The sequence below is a fragment of the Pleurodeles waltl genome, chromosome 8, assembly GCF_031143425.1.
Source record: "Pleurodeles waltl isolate 20211129_DDA chromosome 8, aPleWal1.hap1.20221129, whole genome shotgun sequence".
NCBI lineage: Eukaryota > Metazoa > Chordata > Amphibia > Caudata > Salamandridae > Pleurodeles > Pleurodeles waltl.
The window spans coordinates 988,553,831-988,569,806 of record NC_090447.1 but is presented as its reverse complement, the minus strand read 5'-3'; the positions used below and the strand labels follow the sequence as shown (position 1 = coordinate 988,569,806).

Sequence of the window (15,976 nt, the reverse complement as noted above, 5' to 3'; positions counted from 1 at the left end):
TATTTAATACACTCAATAAAATTGCTTTCTTACGAGAAGGACTAAAACTTTGACCATCCAGTGCCTCTAGATAATTTTCAAAAACATCAATCCACTCCTCCCATTCAATTTGTGGGGTACCAATGTCTTGCAAAAACACTGGTTGTGGAATTATGGCTGAATTATTCATTTTTGTAATTAAACAAAATGTTGCACTATAGCAAGTTTAATTGTGAAAATAAACGTAACTTGAAAAACATTGTATTATTACAACTTTTCTTTCACAAATTGTATTTTTCCTCTTTCTATTTCGGATGTAGTAGTGTGCTTCAACTGTAGTCCTTTGTCAATTTTACTAGTGCTACCATGTAATGTAGTGGTCCTATTACTATATCGATTTTTCATCTACACGATACGAAGTCGAAAATATGCTCCGCACTGAACGAGGGAACACTTCAATGAGATGACGGAAACGCTGCGAAGAAGGTACCGGTGTTCCAGTAATTCTTTTTGTGAAATGTAACCCTGAGCTTGCAGCGGTACATGTTACTGATGTGAAAAGTAGTCCTGGGCTCGCAGCGGTACAATCTACAGTATGCACACACGTCGTGGCAACAGATGGCGTGCGCTTGTATTAGCGCGAGTACAGGCCATAAAGAGAGCACGCACACAACGTATCCAGTGTGCTGTGGGCAAGTATTACGGGCCAATATAGCAGGGCCACTACAAATACACACCCCTTTATGTTTCTCAGATTCATCTTCAATATATTTAAAATTCGTTCTGTTATGTTGTATAATGCAGAGAAGCAGTGGTAATACCTTTTAAAAAGACGCAGTGAGACTTTGTATTTCGTAGGTTCTTCAGACCGCAAGCCATCCTGGAGGCTGATCTGGTGAATCATCATCAGTATAATGATTGTAAACCAATAAATATCTTCACAAATGCTTCTTTGACGAAAGTATGCTTTATTGTAGACAAGACGGCTCCCCACCAGCCAGCCGCTTTAACTGACTTTGTGTGGAATTTCTCCGTGGAACCATATAACATTCTTCCCGGGACAAACTTTTCGAGGAGACCTCGTGGGCGGCATACTACCAGCTCCAGGCTGCCTTGCGGGAGAGGAGGAGGCAGGAACCGGCCTCATAAACAGCACTGCACTTCTGCAGCATGGGACAAATGTTTGGAGGAGACCTTGCGAGTGGGCTACCAGCTCCATGCTGCCTTGCTGGAGTGGAGGAGGCAGGAACCGGCCTCAAACAGCTCTGCACTTCCGCAGGGCGGAACACATGCCTGGGCCAAGACCGGGCCTGTCTTTGCCTGTCATCGGCTAAGAGGTCGGGTTGGGCCCTTTCTCTTTTCACAGTGATCCCTGTTGTGTGGGATAAACGAGGTATGTGAGAAACCTATTTCTAATGGGGAAGAGAAAGAATAATATGCAAAGGGGGAAAAGCAGCTTGAGTTCCCAGACCAATTGTCAATTTCAAACTATTTATCCTCTGTTATGGGGGCTACAGAGACCAAATTAGAGCAAGTGGAGGTCAATATTGGGGCCATACAGAAACTGTCCCAGAGGCCGCCTCTGGAACCCTTCGTACTTTTAAAGTCTACAACAATTGAGCAACCAGCGCGGTAGTCCCCGGACTCTGACCCGCACCATGACGGAACAAACGTGCATTCTTTGAACCTTTCCTCGCAGGATGCGTGTCCAACGAAGTAATTAACCAAGGAATTAACAAAAAATGTCTTACTGGTGAACTTCCCACCTTTGAAGACGAGAAGAGAGGGAGGGCGGGGTCAAAAAGGTGAAGGGGGTTTTAGGACCTTAAAAGGGAAGTAATACACAAATGAAAGGTAGTGGGGGACTCCAGGCGGCTGTTCACACGCCAAGGAAGTGTACATTGGGGAAAGGTACTTCAAATGATCTTACCTATAAAATCGATTCTAAATTAAAATCATTTTGTACAACCTTAGAGGAGAAACTTATTATACTGATCACTAAGAGACTGGATCATCTCCAAGCCAATGTGTCTAGCTTGTTCTTCCAGATAACCAACTCAGAGTCATCTATGCGAGGGAAAATTCATAGACAGGGGTCTGTACTAAAGGTTGGAAATGTTTTACATAATCTAGGCCTGAAGGAGAATGGTCCTCCCTTAGCCAACCTAGAACTTTACATATATAGCATAGAAACAATCTGGGAAATCAAAAGGGGGCTCTCCCTGGGTGCCCTAATACCCCCTAGCATTAATACCACTAATAATCTGGAAGAGACACTGCATTTACCCCTTAACGAATGCCGTATGTTCTGGTGTTTGAAAACGTGGCTCCTTTGAATGGATGTAACAGAGAAGATATAAATGCTGTGATGAGAAGGTCCGCCAATTGGCAAAACCTAGATATCAAGAGGATTTAATTAATAAGATCCTTTTGGCGCCTAGAGTGAAGTGAGTTGGTCCGTCAATTAAATATTCTGAGGGAGATTGTATTGTGATAAATTTTAAGAACCCTTGTTTGGTGAAGTGTCTGTTGGCAGACTTGGATCACTGTGAAGGGCAAAAGAAGGGATTCAAGTGCATCCACTAAGCTTTCCGTTTTATTTTCAGACTCCCTTGCAGTGTCATTAAACCAAAACCCAAGGTTGGCAGTTTTGCAAGCCCAGATGAATGCTCCCATTGCAAATCGTTTTGAGGTTTTGAACTCCTTAGATGGAAATAACTGACTTGTGGTTATAGCTATGCATGGAAGGAATGATTTGGAGGGATCAAGAAGAGGAGTAGGTTAAGATATTTTGATCCGCCAGAGGACAAGGTGGGCCTGTCGAGCCCCCCTCCAAGGGATTTGGTTTCAATAACTATTATGAAAGATCCAGTTGTAAGATTAGGATATAAATCTTTAACACTGATTAGCTGGAACATAGCAGGAGTCCGGTCGAAATTACAAAACCCAGACTGGTTAAATTTTGTATCCATGCATGATATTATTTGCTTACAGGAAACTTGGTCGAGAGATTCCTTCCAGGAAACATGGTCGACAGATTCCTTCCATCTGGATGGCTACTTAACTTTGCATCAACCAGCGATCCCATCTACAGCAGGAAGGGATAGAGGGGGTCTTGCTATTCTTGTTTCGCTGAATCTAGTAAAAATAGGGGCATCCCTACTTTGATCCTCACCTTATTTTATGATTGTCCTATTCTTAATTGAGGGGAGAAAGGGTATTTTGTTAACACATTTTTATAATAATGTACCATATGATTCTCTAAAGAAACGTCTTGGGGATGTAATGGATTTCCCCACATCTTCTACCCGGCTTCAGCATAAAGAGGTAACTATACTCTGGGTAGGAGATTTCAGAGAAGGTGACCCACTTCAAACATACAGATGAAGGGGATGCTTTTAATATTTTTTATTAGTAAATATGACCTCTTGTTTGCAAGGGAGAGAGTGATTTAAAACATTCACAAAATTCCGACATTCACAGGGAATTCCAAAGGGAGCTTCAAATATTTTATTCGTATTAGCTCAGATGATTCCTATTTAATTCATGATTTTAAGATTGTACCACATTGTGTCAGTGATCATAATCCTTTGTGTATAAACCTAGCCTATAGTATCAAACTAGGATCAAATAATCGGGATGGGAGAGGAAATCTTGGGAAATGGGAAAAGGTTGATCAACAGGTGTTAAATCAGAGAATCATTAAACAAAAGCTAGAATCTATTAATACTTACTTAGCATATCGGCCACCTCACACCTTTCATAGTACAGGAATATGAGCATTTAAGCAGTGCCATCTCTGCGGCAGAGATTACTAGTAGATCAAAATTGGGACAGGCAGTGCATCAATGGTTTAATTCCGCTTGCGCAACTGCTCACACAATGTTTTAAAAAGGCAAGGGGGCAGTATAAGGCAATATTGGCAGAGAGGAAATTTTAAAATAGAACCAAGGCCTGGGAAGATCTAATGGCAGCCACTCACTTGAAGGATACTTCTAAGTTCTGGGGGGGTGATAAATTATCCATATTTCTCTGATCAAGACATGCAACTGGATGACTGTTTGATCACAGAGGATGTTTGGGTACAACACTACGCAAGGGCTTTCAGTCGGAAAATGATCATCATCATGAAGGGGATGGAACCATAAATCTGAATCTCGTGGAAATAAACCTAATCCCACTAAATACTCCTATTGATCTACAAGAGGTTATTACAGCAATAAATCGTTCTAGGTCAGGAAAGGTGCATGGCCCAGACAGGGTCCCAGTAGATCTATTTAAAACTATGCTACATATTTTGGGCCCTTTAGTCACAAATGTCCTAATAAGCGTAGTGGAGTGTAACATGCTTCTTCATGAAAATTGGCCATAATTATTCATATTTGTAAAAAAAAAAAAAAAAGCAATGGGCAAGATCCAACTTGCCATAGGCCAATTTCCCTTATAGACTCTACCACTAAAATCCTAGGAAGTGAGATTGTGACACGTCTGGAAGAGAGGGTGACAGAGGAAAAGATTCTTTCCCCAATCCAATATAGCTTTAGGCCCGGTTTAAGTACAGTTGATCAGGCCTTAAATTTGCATCTCATTCTTAGTAAATATGTAATAGCAAAAAAAAAAACTCAAAGAAGACATTCATATGGCATTTATTAACCTTTCCAGTGCTTTCGATCTGGTAAACAGAGAGAAGCTCTGGCAAATCACGGAAACTCTGGGTATTGATTCAAAACTGTTGGTTTTAATATAACGCTTACATACAGACCTTATGGTGTCGGTGCACTACGGTCCGCAAGGCGAGAGAACACCCCCAATTCCAACAAGGCGGGGTTGCATTCTAGCCCCATTTGTATTTCTTCTATACGTAAATGGGTTATATGTCTCCATAAGGCACGGGAAGGATTTTCCAAGGATGGGGCAGAGACAGCTTCCAGTTCTATTGTATGCAGATGATGCTGGATTAATCTTGCATCCTCTAAATGGCCTTCAAGGCCTGTTAAAACTTTTTTATCTTTTATGCAGGACCTTGATTTGAAAGTAAACTTTGCCAAGTCCTATGTAATGACACGTGGTCCCCGGAATATAAAGTCTAAACAATTTACCATGGGGAGAAATGTCCTTTGCTATCTGGGTATGCATGTAAGCTCCTCCCTGTTACGGAATTCCCATCTTAAGGTCAAGACTCAACAACTTGTAAGAAATATAGATGCGATCTTTCGCTTCGCTCTTAAATTAGGTCATAAACCAATTGGACAGATGGTGACGCTCTATAAAACTAAATGTGTAACAGCAGCTACATATGGTGCGGGACTGTGGGGTTATGGCAAAGCAGACTCACTACAATGCATTGAGAACAAATTTGTAAATAGATTACTCTTGGTACCCAAGAATGTAGCAAATATCTGTCAATGGGTACTGAGTATGCAGTACCTAGAGGACTTGATTGCTGTTTCTCCTCTTTTACTGTAGATGAGATGTTGGAGAAACCTGGGGGCCAGTTTGGCGCAAGACTGTATGACTGATTGTCTACAACTGGCTAATATGAATAAGATTCCTTGGTTCTCATATCTGAAAACATCTTTTCGAAATCTAGGCCTTGAACATATGTTTGCAGACCCTAAGTCCCTGCCTGAAAATGCAAAAGAAGTGGTGTAACAGCGTTATAAAGAGAATACTGTGAGCCTTAGACTCCATGAAGCAGAGATCTTTTGAGATTTATTTCCCTATTCAGCCTAGTTTCGGAGTATGCTCTCACCTATCCTTGGTAAGGCTGATTCTAATCCACTTCAGAGTGGCCTTTCCCACGCAGTGTACTTGGCAAAAAGACCTGCCCACCTGTCCCTGTGATGCTAGGTCCAAGCACAGCACATGCCACTTTCTCTTATTTTGCACACTGCATACTTCCCCTAAATATGCTTTTATACTGCCATTGTTGTGTAGGGCAAAAGTTAGACACTACAAGGAAGCAATGAGCTTTGTTAATAAATTATCAACTATTAAAATTTGTCATTCTATCTTAAATCTGTTATTGCTATTAGGAAACAATATGAATTGGTTGATGACATTTTATCACTTGATTTAGATATAGGCCATGAACTTAAAATGCCTTACAAGTTCCTTCTAGTAATTAGGAAATTATGGGCCTCATTATGACCCTGGCGGGCGGCGGAGGCCGCCCGCCAGGATGCCGCCCTCCAAAATACCGCGCCGCGGTCAAAAGACCGCGGCGGGTATTACAAGTTTTCCCCTGGGCTGGCGGGCGGTTGCTGAAAAACCGCCCGCCAGCCCAGGGGAAAACGACCTTCCCACGAGGATGCCGGCTCGTAATCGAGCCGGCGGAGTGGGAAGGTGCGACGGGTGCAGTGGCACCCGTCGCGTATTTCAGTGTCTGCAAGGCAGACACTGAAATACTTTGCGGGGCCCTCTTACGGGTGCCCCTGCCGTGCCCATGCCATTGGCATGGGCACGGCAGGGGCCCCGCGACCCCCCCTACCGCCATCCTGTTCATGGCGGCTTTCCCGCCATGAACAGGATGGCGGTAGGGGGGGGCAGAATCTTCATGGCTGCGGAGCGCGCTCCGCAGCCATGGAGGATTCACACGAGCAGCGGAAAGTCAGCGGGAGACCGCTGACTTTCCGCTTCTGACCGCGGCTGAACCGCCGCGGTCAGAATGCTCGTTGGAGCACCGCCAGCCTGTTGGCGGTGCTCCCGTGGTCGGTGGCCCTGGCGGCCACCGGCCGCCAGGGTCAGAATGACCCTCTATATGTTTTGATGGATGACATGTTAATTCAATAATCTGCAGCTTTACCCATTTCTTATATGCATGATTATCGATGCAAAGTCATATGTTTTAAAATTTTAATTTGTATTTAAATGGTTTTCTAATTTTATGGCAATCTGCCGAATAAAGACATTTGCCTGACTGATATTCTTCCCTATGACAAACGTTAACATCCTTAAATATAAAAAGAATCTCTATTCAGGATATAACAGATACTGTAGACGTTTAAAAAAAAAAGAATTACACTCATGTAGTGAGGAACAAGTTCCTTACATTCGGTAACACCTTTTCTGGTAGGGACTACCTAACCAGATTCCTCACATTGTGAAATTCACTAGGCAACAGACTAGAGACAGTAACCTTTTGCTCCAAATTCCCGTGAGCTCTTCAGGAGGCATCGAGAGGCTCTGCGTCAGATCCGTCCTGCCCTGGAGGTGACACTAGGGCCCCCATGTATGCAGCACCTATGCTGGCTGGTGTCAGTTTCTTTCTGATCTTGGTCCGGGCCAATGTACGTAACTCACTGACTTTGGAATATGGCACTGTGAAAATGTTCACATTTTGGATCTAATTAATGGGGTGAATAAGAAAATTCTTCATAAAGGAGGGGATGGGTGAGGAACCTCAGGTTGGAGAAAGAGTCTCTACCGTAAAATGCATTGTCTAAAGTAGGTGACTTATTCTTCTGATAGTGACCTCTAACCACAGATTCCTAACCTAGTGAATAGATACCTAAAGCAATACCTCACAGATGGTGTGTCTGTGGAATGGCTCAAACTAGGAAATAATGAAGGGCAGATCAGGCAAAATGCCCATCCTGCCAGACCTGGCTGTTCAGGCAGTAGTGCTTCATGAACGTGAGGAGCGACGCCCACATAGCTGCCTGGCGAATGTACAGAAATGGTACAACTTGCACTAGCATAGTGTAGTAGCCTTCATTCTGGTGGAATGAGCATGCAATTTTTTGGGGGGCTGTTTTCAGCCAGAGCAGAATTTGATGCATAACACAATTCCTTCAGAAATGGTTCTCTTTTGACCCGCTTTACCCTTTTTTTTCTCCAGAGAAACCGCAGAATACCTGGTAATCTTGTCAATATTCTCTTATCTTGTTAATGTAGAATCTAAATGCACTGCATAAGCTCATGAGGTGGAGTATTCACTCTTCCTTGGAAGGATGGGTCAGTGCATAAAAAGTTAGCAAAGTGATGGACACCTTACATGGAAAGGTGTTACCTTTGGTAGTTTGTTTAGGAAGAATGAAGTGTATGACTGTGCCAGGGACAGTGCCTGAAGTTCGCTGAGTTGCCTTGCAAACGTCATGGTGATGAGGACCTCAGTCTTGATGGTTTGGGAACAGAGTGTGCTTCTACCCTTTGCTCGAAGGGAGTAACAAATCAACAAAGAGAAGACCAAGTTAAGGTCCCACTGAGGCATGATAAACGGTGTTGGTGGCAACAGGTGTATCAGACCCTTTAGAAATGCATCACAACCAGTGACTTGAAGAGAGATGGCTGCTCTGGCAAATGTAGGAAGGGTGGATGATGATCTTTACCTGTAGCCACAGCAAGACCTTGCTGGGCTAAAGCAAGACAGAACATTAAACATCTGACTGTGCATTCAAGGTTGGAATATTTTGGGGCGGAGCATCAGACAAATGTCTGCCAGCGTCTTGCATAAACAGTTTTGGTAGATGGTCTCCAGGCCACTAAGATGACTCCAACCACTTCAGGAAGCAAACCGAATGCCAGCAAATGCAGTTGTTCAGTCTCCAAGTATGGAGGTGTAGGTTGCCCAGGCTTAGGTGCAGGACTGTTCCCTGCTGTTGCTGCAGGAGATCCCTGAGGTACGGGTGGAAAGGTGTACAATAGTCCAGAGACTCGATTCAGATGAAAGCCTAAGAGAAAGCTGCCTTGGGCACGCCAACATGTAAATGTTTTGACACTGCACATTCTCTGCAGTGGCCAACAGATTAAGCCATGGTTCTCTCCCCATTGTTGAAAGATGCCCTGTGCCACCGCAGAGTGCAACTGCCATTTGTTATCCACTAGGCAAAATTTCTGCTGGTTTCATCTGACCTAGCATTAAAAGATCCTGTTAAGTGCTGGGCAACCAGGGAAATGCCATGGACACCTAGCCACTCCAAGAAACGAAGAGTACCCTGGCACAGGACCCATGACCGATTCTGCTGTGCTTGTTGCATCATCACAGGACAGTTGTGTTGACACTGGAAGATCCAGCAGGTTGATGTGGAGGCTGGAAAACAGAGTCCTCTTATCTCTACTTCTACCACATGGCCTCCCTAATCCACTAACAACGCATCCTTCCAGGCCATTAGCTTTGATTGGGGAAGCCGTGGGCTCTGTTGCTGGTCCAGTTGAGGTCGGACATCTACAAATGAAAGTCTTTTGGAGTCTCCTCCAACACTGGGATGGACTCTGACAAAGTCCCCTTGGTGCTGAACCCACTGATACTTCAGATCCCATTGTCAAATCTTCATGTGCCATCTGACATGGTCTACAAGCAGGATGCAGAAGGCCAAACAGCCCAGAAGCCTTCCAGACACTTTCATTGAGACCCAAGTCAAGGATTGAAAATTAAGGATGATGCTTGAGGCGAGCCTGCCTTCACTAGCCAGTCCTCAAGGTAGGGAAGACTGGTATTTCAAACCTCCGCAGATGGCGAACAAACCACCATCATCTCCGTGAACACTCAGGGTGCGGTAGTAAGGATAAAAGGGAGCCTAGAGAACTGAATATGTGTTTGGCCTGTCTGAAAACACAGGCAGCACCTGTGGGTTTGCAGGATGGTAATGTGGAAATAGGAATCCTGCAAATCCACCACCACCATCCAGTACAGACAAAACTTTGGTCAGAGTAAGCATTCTGAACTTGTCTTTCTGGGTGAAGAAGTTTAGAGGGCAAAGGATCTCGGATGGGACTAAGGCTTCAATCCTTCTTCAGCATCAGGAAATAATAACCAGTCCTAATCTCTGATGAAGGTACTCTTGTTATTGCTCACCTCGTCTAGAGATCCTGAATGTCCCAGCAGAGTATGGACAAGATGTCCTCCCTGACGTTTTGCTCGGTAGGAGGCATACCTAGTGGGAGGGAGGTGGGGTTGCAGGAGGGGGATGACAGAGAAGCCAGTGTGTAGTGTGGTTGCACAATCTATAGCATCTACTGGGCATATGTGATGCTGCTCCATCTGTGGAGATGAAAGGTGACGAGACCTCCAACCGGGCAATCACATACCGCCAAGGGCAGATTAAAGTGTTTTGAGGCAGCTGCGGGGGAAGAGAAGGGGTGTCTGGGTAGCACATTGGCACAAAGCTGCCATATCCAAACATTTTAACGTTGATCTGATTTTCTCTGGGACAGTTGGCAAGATGTCTGCTACTCTGTCCCACAACACATGAGTACCTGCCCAGAAGCCACAAAGTATTTACAGACCTGAGGGTAAGGTTAGCGCAAATGTCTCCATCCATTTTAGATTCTTTTTTGGGGGAGTCATGGGGAATGATTCGGGGCCTGGGCAACTGGGGGACATCCATATCACCAAGCTCTCTGGAGTCGGGTGCTGGAGGAGGAAATCAATACCTCCAGGAGCAGGTCTGTCCCACCTCATCATTTGCTTAAGCACTGGAGGAAAATATCCTGTTTCTCTCTGGTGCCCACCAGGACATCCATCAGGGCCTCTTTAAATGTTAAGAGTTTCTTGGCTGGTTTATTCAAAGTTTCGGAGCTTGCTAAGTACGTATGTTTCCATTTAAGTGGTAGGTAAATTGAGGTCTAAAAACTCTCCTGCCCTCCTGATCACCTCGAAGAAGGAGGAAGATTCTGCTATTGCCATAGTCTGGATCGGGATGAGAGGTGAATATCCAGAGATGTATCTAAACTACTGACAGCCTGAAGATCATCGAATATATTGCCTTCATCATACTGGTCTTGGTCATCATGAATATCCCTATTATCATAGTGTGGAAAATATATGACCGGTTCTGATTTGACATTTTGGAGGTCTGGCTAGAAGGGGGTCTCTGCGTCTGATAAAATGATCAACTCTGTTTCTGCTGTTGGTACTGGGATTGATGCCCAAATTTGTGGCATAGGCCGCTAGGCATGGAGAGTCAGCAAAGCCTTGAGGAAGGGGCTGACTTTGAAGCAAGATTGAGGGGAACAGTCACTGTCAGGAACAAATCTATCTGCTGGCAGAAACCCAACTGGAAGCCCCCTTTGATCCTTTGGCCTGAAGGTGCACCAAAGGGACCCGGCAGGGTATGACAAATGTTGTAGTGTCACATAATGCCTGGGGAATTCGGAGCACATCAGGACCAGCAATGGAATCGGTTCTGAAGTACAGGACTGACTCTCCGGCCTAGAGGTGGCTGGGGCGTAACGCAACTGAGAAGTGTGAGTGGTGGGACAATGGAGACCCATGCTTGGACTTCCTATGTTATTTTTGGTCTTTTTTGATTTACCTGAACTCCATAAACTTGATGACAATTGGTCACTTGGGAGCTTGAGCGTCTGCACCCTTGACTTAGATTGGCAAAGTTCAGCTTGTTTCACTTCGCAGTTGCAGGTGGCCTCACAGTTCATTTTGGCACAGCAGTCGTACAAGATTGAGTAATGTTTGGAGCAGAGGAGTCAGAGACACACGCTGGGGGTGTTGGTCACCGACATTTGATGATGACAGTGTCAACACTGGAAAAAGCCTGTTCTTTTAGGAGGAAACATACTGTGTTGCATAGGGAAACAAGTTTGTCAGAATGAAGATTCGAAAGATCCAGATACATGTCAGAAGACACAAAAAGAATGTCCCAGTGTGGGCTGGACGGATAAGGTGTGAAGTCACATGACCCTACCCCTACGATGTGCAAGGGAATTGGTAGCAAACGTTTCCAGATCCAGTCTGGGGTGTGGGAAAATTTACAAGGTGAGGAGTCTGCAGCTTAAATTATATTAGGAATATAAGCACTGAAAAGTCTCTGATTACGTTTTGTGGAGTAGATCATAAAAAGCCAAGGCACTTCACCTTCAAGTTAGCAAAGGCTACTTTTTTGTTATTGTCAGTGGTTTTTATTGGACAGCACCACAAGCAGCTTCAAACTGAATCAGGATGTGTATTTGCCATAAACAGATACCTTGATAGTGGCAGAATGCTGCTTTAGGAGGCTCAGGTCCTAGCCTCTAACTGAAGTTATTACATTGGATTCCATCCTATATGGTTTGTGGTACCATGTGTTAAGCACTCCATACACCACACCAACAACAGATTTCATTTGAAAAACGTATTTCAGCTTCTTCAAATGCAATAGACCTCTAAGTTTATCTCACACTTCCAGAGACACATCATATCCCCAAAATTCAGAGACAAGCTGATCGGTAAGCGCTCAATACTGAAAGGTACACAGTACCAGGTGACTTACCTGAATAGCTGGTGCTGCAGAGAGGGCTTCAGTAAAACAAATCATGCACATATCATCTGCATCTTGCTTTAATCTTGTGGCATTTTTATCGCAGCCATGTAAGCAAGGCAAACAGTGCTCCTCATTCTTAACACCGCCACATGGATGCCCACAAGAGTGGGATTTGCTGCAGGCTAGCTTGGTGTACTCCTATAGATCATTGGAACAAAAAATAGACAAATCATCTACGGACATCTGCAGCTTTTACACATTAACACTTCTTTAGTATCAAGCACCTTACAAGATTCTCTTCTCCCTCACACCTTAACACTGTATTTATAATATAGTATGGAATCTGCTCATTACCCTGCCTTCTTTAGAGTTCTCTTACTATTCATTGAGCCTTTAACAAAGGTCCTTAAAAATGTTTTTGTGCATTAAACAAAAACTAATCAAACACACACAATCACACACACACAGCAAATGTGATCTATAGAAGGCAGTGGACAATCGGTGACTGAAGTGTATACATATTCCTATGTATAATCTTTTAATTACTTTCCATTTAGGAGACTGCATGATAATATTTAATCATGTGATTGTCTGAAATAGGCAAAGACAGCCCACTCTCAATGAACCTGACAGAACTAAAGCAAGCAAAGCACATGTGTATAGGATTTACTTCCCCTTTGTGTGTAAGTACAGGCAAAGGGTTATAAATGAGAATGAAATCTTAGCATTTAGAAAATAAAATCCCTTTTCATTCCCTTACAACAAATGTAACCTGATTTTTCAGTGACTCAGTACAAGCAAACATAACATTTTGTTTTTTAAACGTCATGTACATTTTACACATAATTCACAATAGATTGTACATAAAATTGTTGCCGGAGGAGTTATTATGCAATAGACACAGAAGTCAAGCCCTGCACTCTCTTTAGTTGTGGCAACACAGCACGTACAATAACCAGGCGCAATCAACTGCCGACCTAAATCTCAAAATAATTTGCTCTAGTACTGGTCATTTTCATATGAACTACTTGACCTACCTGACAGTCTGCATTTTATATGTAGTACTTGACCTACCTGACAGTCTGCATCTGAACAAACACTGCCTACAGCTGATAACTCGGTGCCATTTCGGGACCCGCAGAAACGACAGGCTTCGGAGCTGCTACTCGTGGGTTTGCCTACAAGCAAAACAAATTCAATGCACAGAAATGAAAGCTATTTCAACATGCCAAAAGTTAGTTGTCAGTTAAAGATTCAGTCTTCTTTTTTAATACAGGACACGCTGCTCGTCTGTTTTGTTGAACATTTAGGCACATTTTTTGCACAAAGTACGACCATCCAAACCAAATGCCATTCAGTGTCAACAAACTGGGATATATCAAACAGGAAGAAAATGTCTATCCAAAGACTAATGATACTTCTCTAGAGCATCTGAAGTCTGTTGCAGATACCAAGTTTCACGTAATGCAGTGTATAACATCTATACTACAAACATTTTGATTTATAAGCCACAAAAACAAAGCAGAAACACCACAGAAATTACAATTGTGAACACACTGATCCTATTCTTGTAACCTACTTATTTACTATTGTCAACAACATGGGTGTTCATAGTTGTGTGGACTCTATTGACTCTGTCAAACACATGTAAATTGTTATGCTGAACGTTAACTGGTGTGCTAAATTCTAGCTTACTCCTATATGTCCTATGCTCTGTTTACATGGCTGGCATCCTGATATGAAGACCCAATCCAGATCTCGTCATTCCAATATGCTTGAACCTGTACTCAAAACCCTTTTAACCAAGAGGAAACCTTATCGCCCACCTTAAGTCAATGCTTCTTTATAACGGATACAATTACTAGCCCCATAAATTAATTCTAGAATGGGGCCAGTTTTCTAGTTGAGTCAGGAGTATTTCTCTTTGCGGACCACCAGCCAAAGCCACTCGCATATCTAGAGTGATTTTATTGACAACTGTCTGAAAAAAGCACATTTAGAGTAGTTCCAAACATACTTTAACAAGTCAGAATTAATATGATGACAAGGTTCACACTCATGAGTGCTTCTAGCAGAACTTCTTAGATTCCCCATCTGACATCTATCTCCCATTTATTTTAGGTTGATGTCAGGGGTCCCACTTCATGCATCCATCTGTAGCAGTAAGTAAATGTTTTATCACTATTTTAATGCTAATCTCAAACTGACAACATATAAGAAAAAAAGAGAATTTACGTTTTGGTCTTCAGTGCGCAATCAAATCCAGGAACTCACAAAGATCCCAATCACACACATCAAAGGGGAAGACTATTATATGCCCCAATTGTGTCACCATTCTTATCCTATGCAAATTAGAGTCGGATAACTAACCTCCTCATTCATATTATGCCACCTCTGTCCTGTTTGCCAGAATGTGCACATGCAGTGAGGCCTCATGTCCTTTTTCCTTTCTATGAAGGTAAAACAATGTCTCTAGAATTACACTGCCATCTATTATAACCTGTGAATTTACATTCTTAGACCAGAATAAAATGGGTAGAATGCATCAGCTGTGCAGCATTATAATATCTACACACGGCCCTAGGCTAGACAGTCGCTATGTAGGATATTTGCCAGGAAAGGTCTCTAAGGGCTGCAGCATGTCTTATGCCACCCTGGGGACCGCTCACTCTGCACATGCACACTTCCTCACAGCTTGTGTGTGCTGGTGGGGAATAAATGACTAAGTCGAAATGGCACTCCCCTCAGAGTGTCATGCCCACCTCACACTGCCTGTGGCATAGGTAAGTCACCCCTCTAGCAGGCCATACAGCCCTAAGGCAGGGTGCACTATACCACAGGTGAATGCATATGTGCTTGAGCACTATGCCCCTACAGTGTCTAAGCAAAACCTTAGACATTGTAATTGCAGGGTAGCCATAAAGAGTACCTCCCCGCACTGGCAGGCAGAGGAGCGGACAGAAGCAGTGCACCTCGAGGGGGCCCGGTTACCCCTGAAGTGCTCCCCACTTGATACCCTCTCCCTCCTCCACCTCACTCAGACTCCTCGGACCGCCGCCCAGGGCGCCCTCTCATCCCGGGGCAACGCTGCAATGAACGGCTATGGACCCCCCTACTTGTACATGGGGGGGCCCGTGGCGCCTCCGAGGCCCCCACTGCAACGGACCCCCAAGTGCGCACGCTGCCGGAACCACGGGGTGCTGTCGTGGCTGAAGGGCCACAAGCGCCACTGCCGCTTCAAGGACTGCACCTGCGACAAGTGCATCCTCATCATCGAGCGCCAACGGGTCTTGGCCGCGCAGGTGGCGCTACGTCGACAGCAGGCCACCGAGAGCCTGGACAGCCTGCTGCCCCCCGGGGGCCCGCACCCCGAGCTGGGGCCCGTGCGCTGGGGGGGCCCTGCCGAGACCTCGCCGCCCAAGGCCCTGCCGGCAGGTAAGCGCCGCTGAGGGGGGAGGGAGTAAGGGGTGGTGGGAACGCGGGGTCAACAGCCTGGGGTACGAAGGGAGAGGAGGACGGGGGCACAGGAAAGTAAAGAGAACGCCCGGGGGAGCCAGCAGGGGGCACCTGGAGGGCACGGCATGGGATAGAAACTGGACAGAACCCTGGAGTACGTTACTGGGCACAACTGCTGGAGGGGCACTGGGGGCAGGGGAGAGCGGCACAGCTCCCCCGAGTATGGCATTGGCACAGGGGGGTCATTGCGCTGAGTACTTTATGGGCGCAGCTACGGAGGTAATAGCTGGGAATGGGAGGGGGTGTAATAACTGTGGATGGCGCGGTCTGTGATATTGCTCACT

General features: G+C 44.7%; 1 protein-coding gene across 17 annotated transcripts in view; it reads right to left on the bottom strand.

The window, feature by feature from the left end:
- MYCBP2 (MYC binding protein 2) overlaps positions 1 to 15,976 on the bottom strand; it is a 1,769,078-nt gene that overhangs the window by 95,210 nt on the left and 1,657,892 nt on the right. For all 17 annotated transcript variants that reach the window (XM_069205243.1, XM_069205245.1, XM_069205247.1 and 14 more), the window contains 2 exons: positions 13,251 to 13,354; positions 12,186 to 12,374 (listed from right to left, as the gene is read on the bottom strand). In XM_069205243.1, coding sequence (XP_069061344.1) covers positions 12,186 to 12,374; positions 13,251 to 13,354 — 293 coding nt within the window. The remainder of the gene's footprint in view (positions 1 to 12,185; positions 12,375 to 13,250; positions 13,355 to 15,976) is intronic.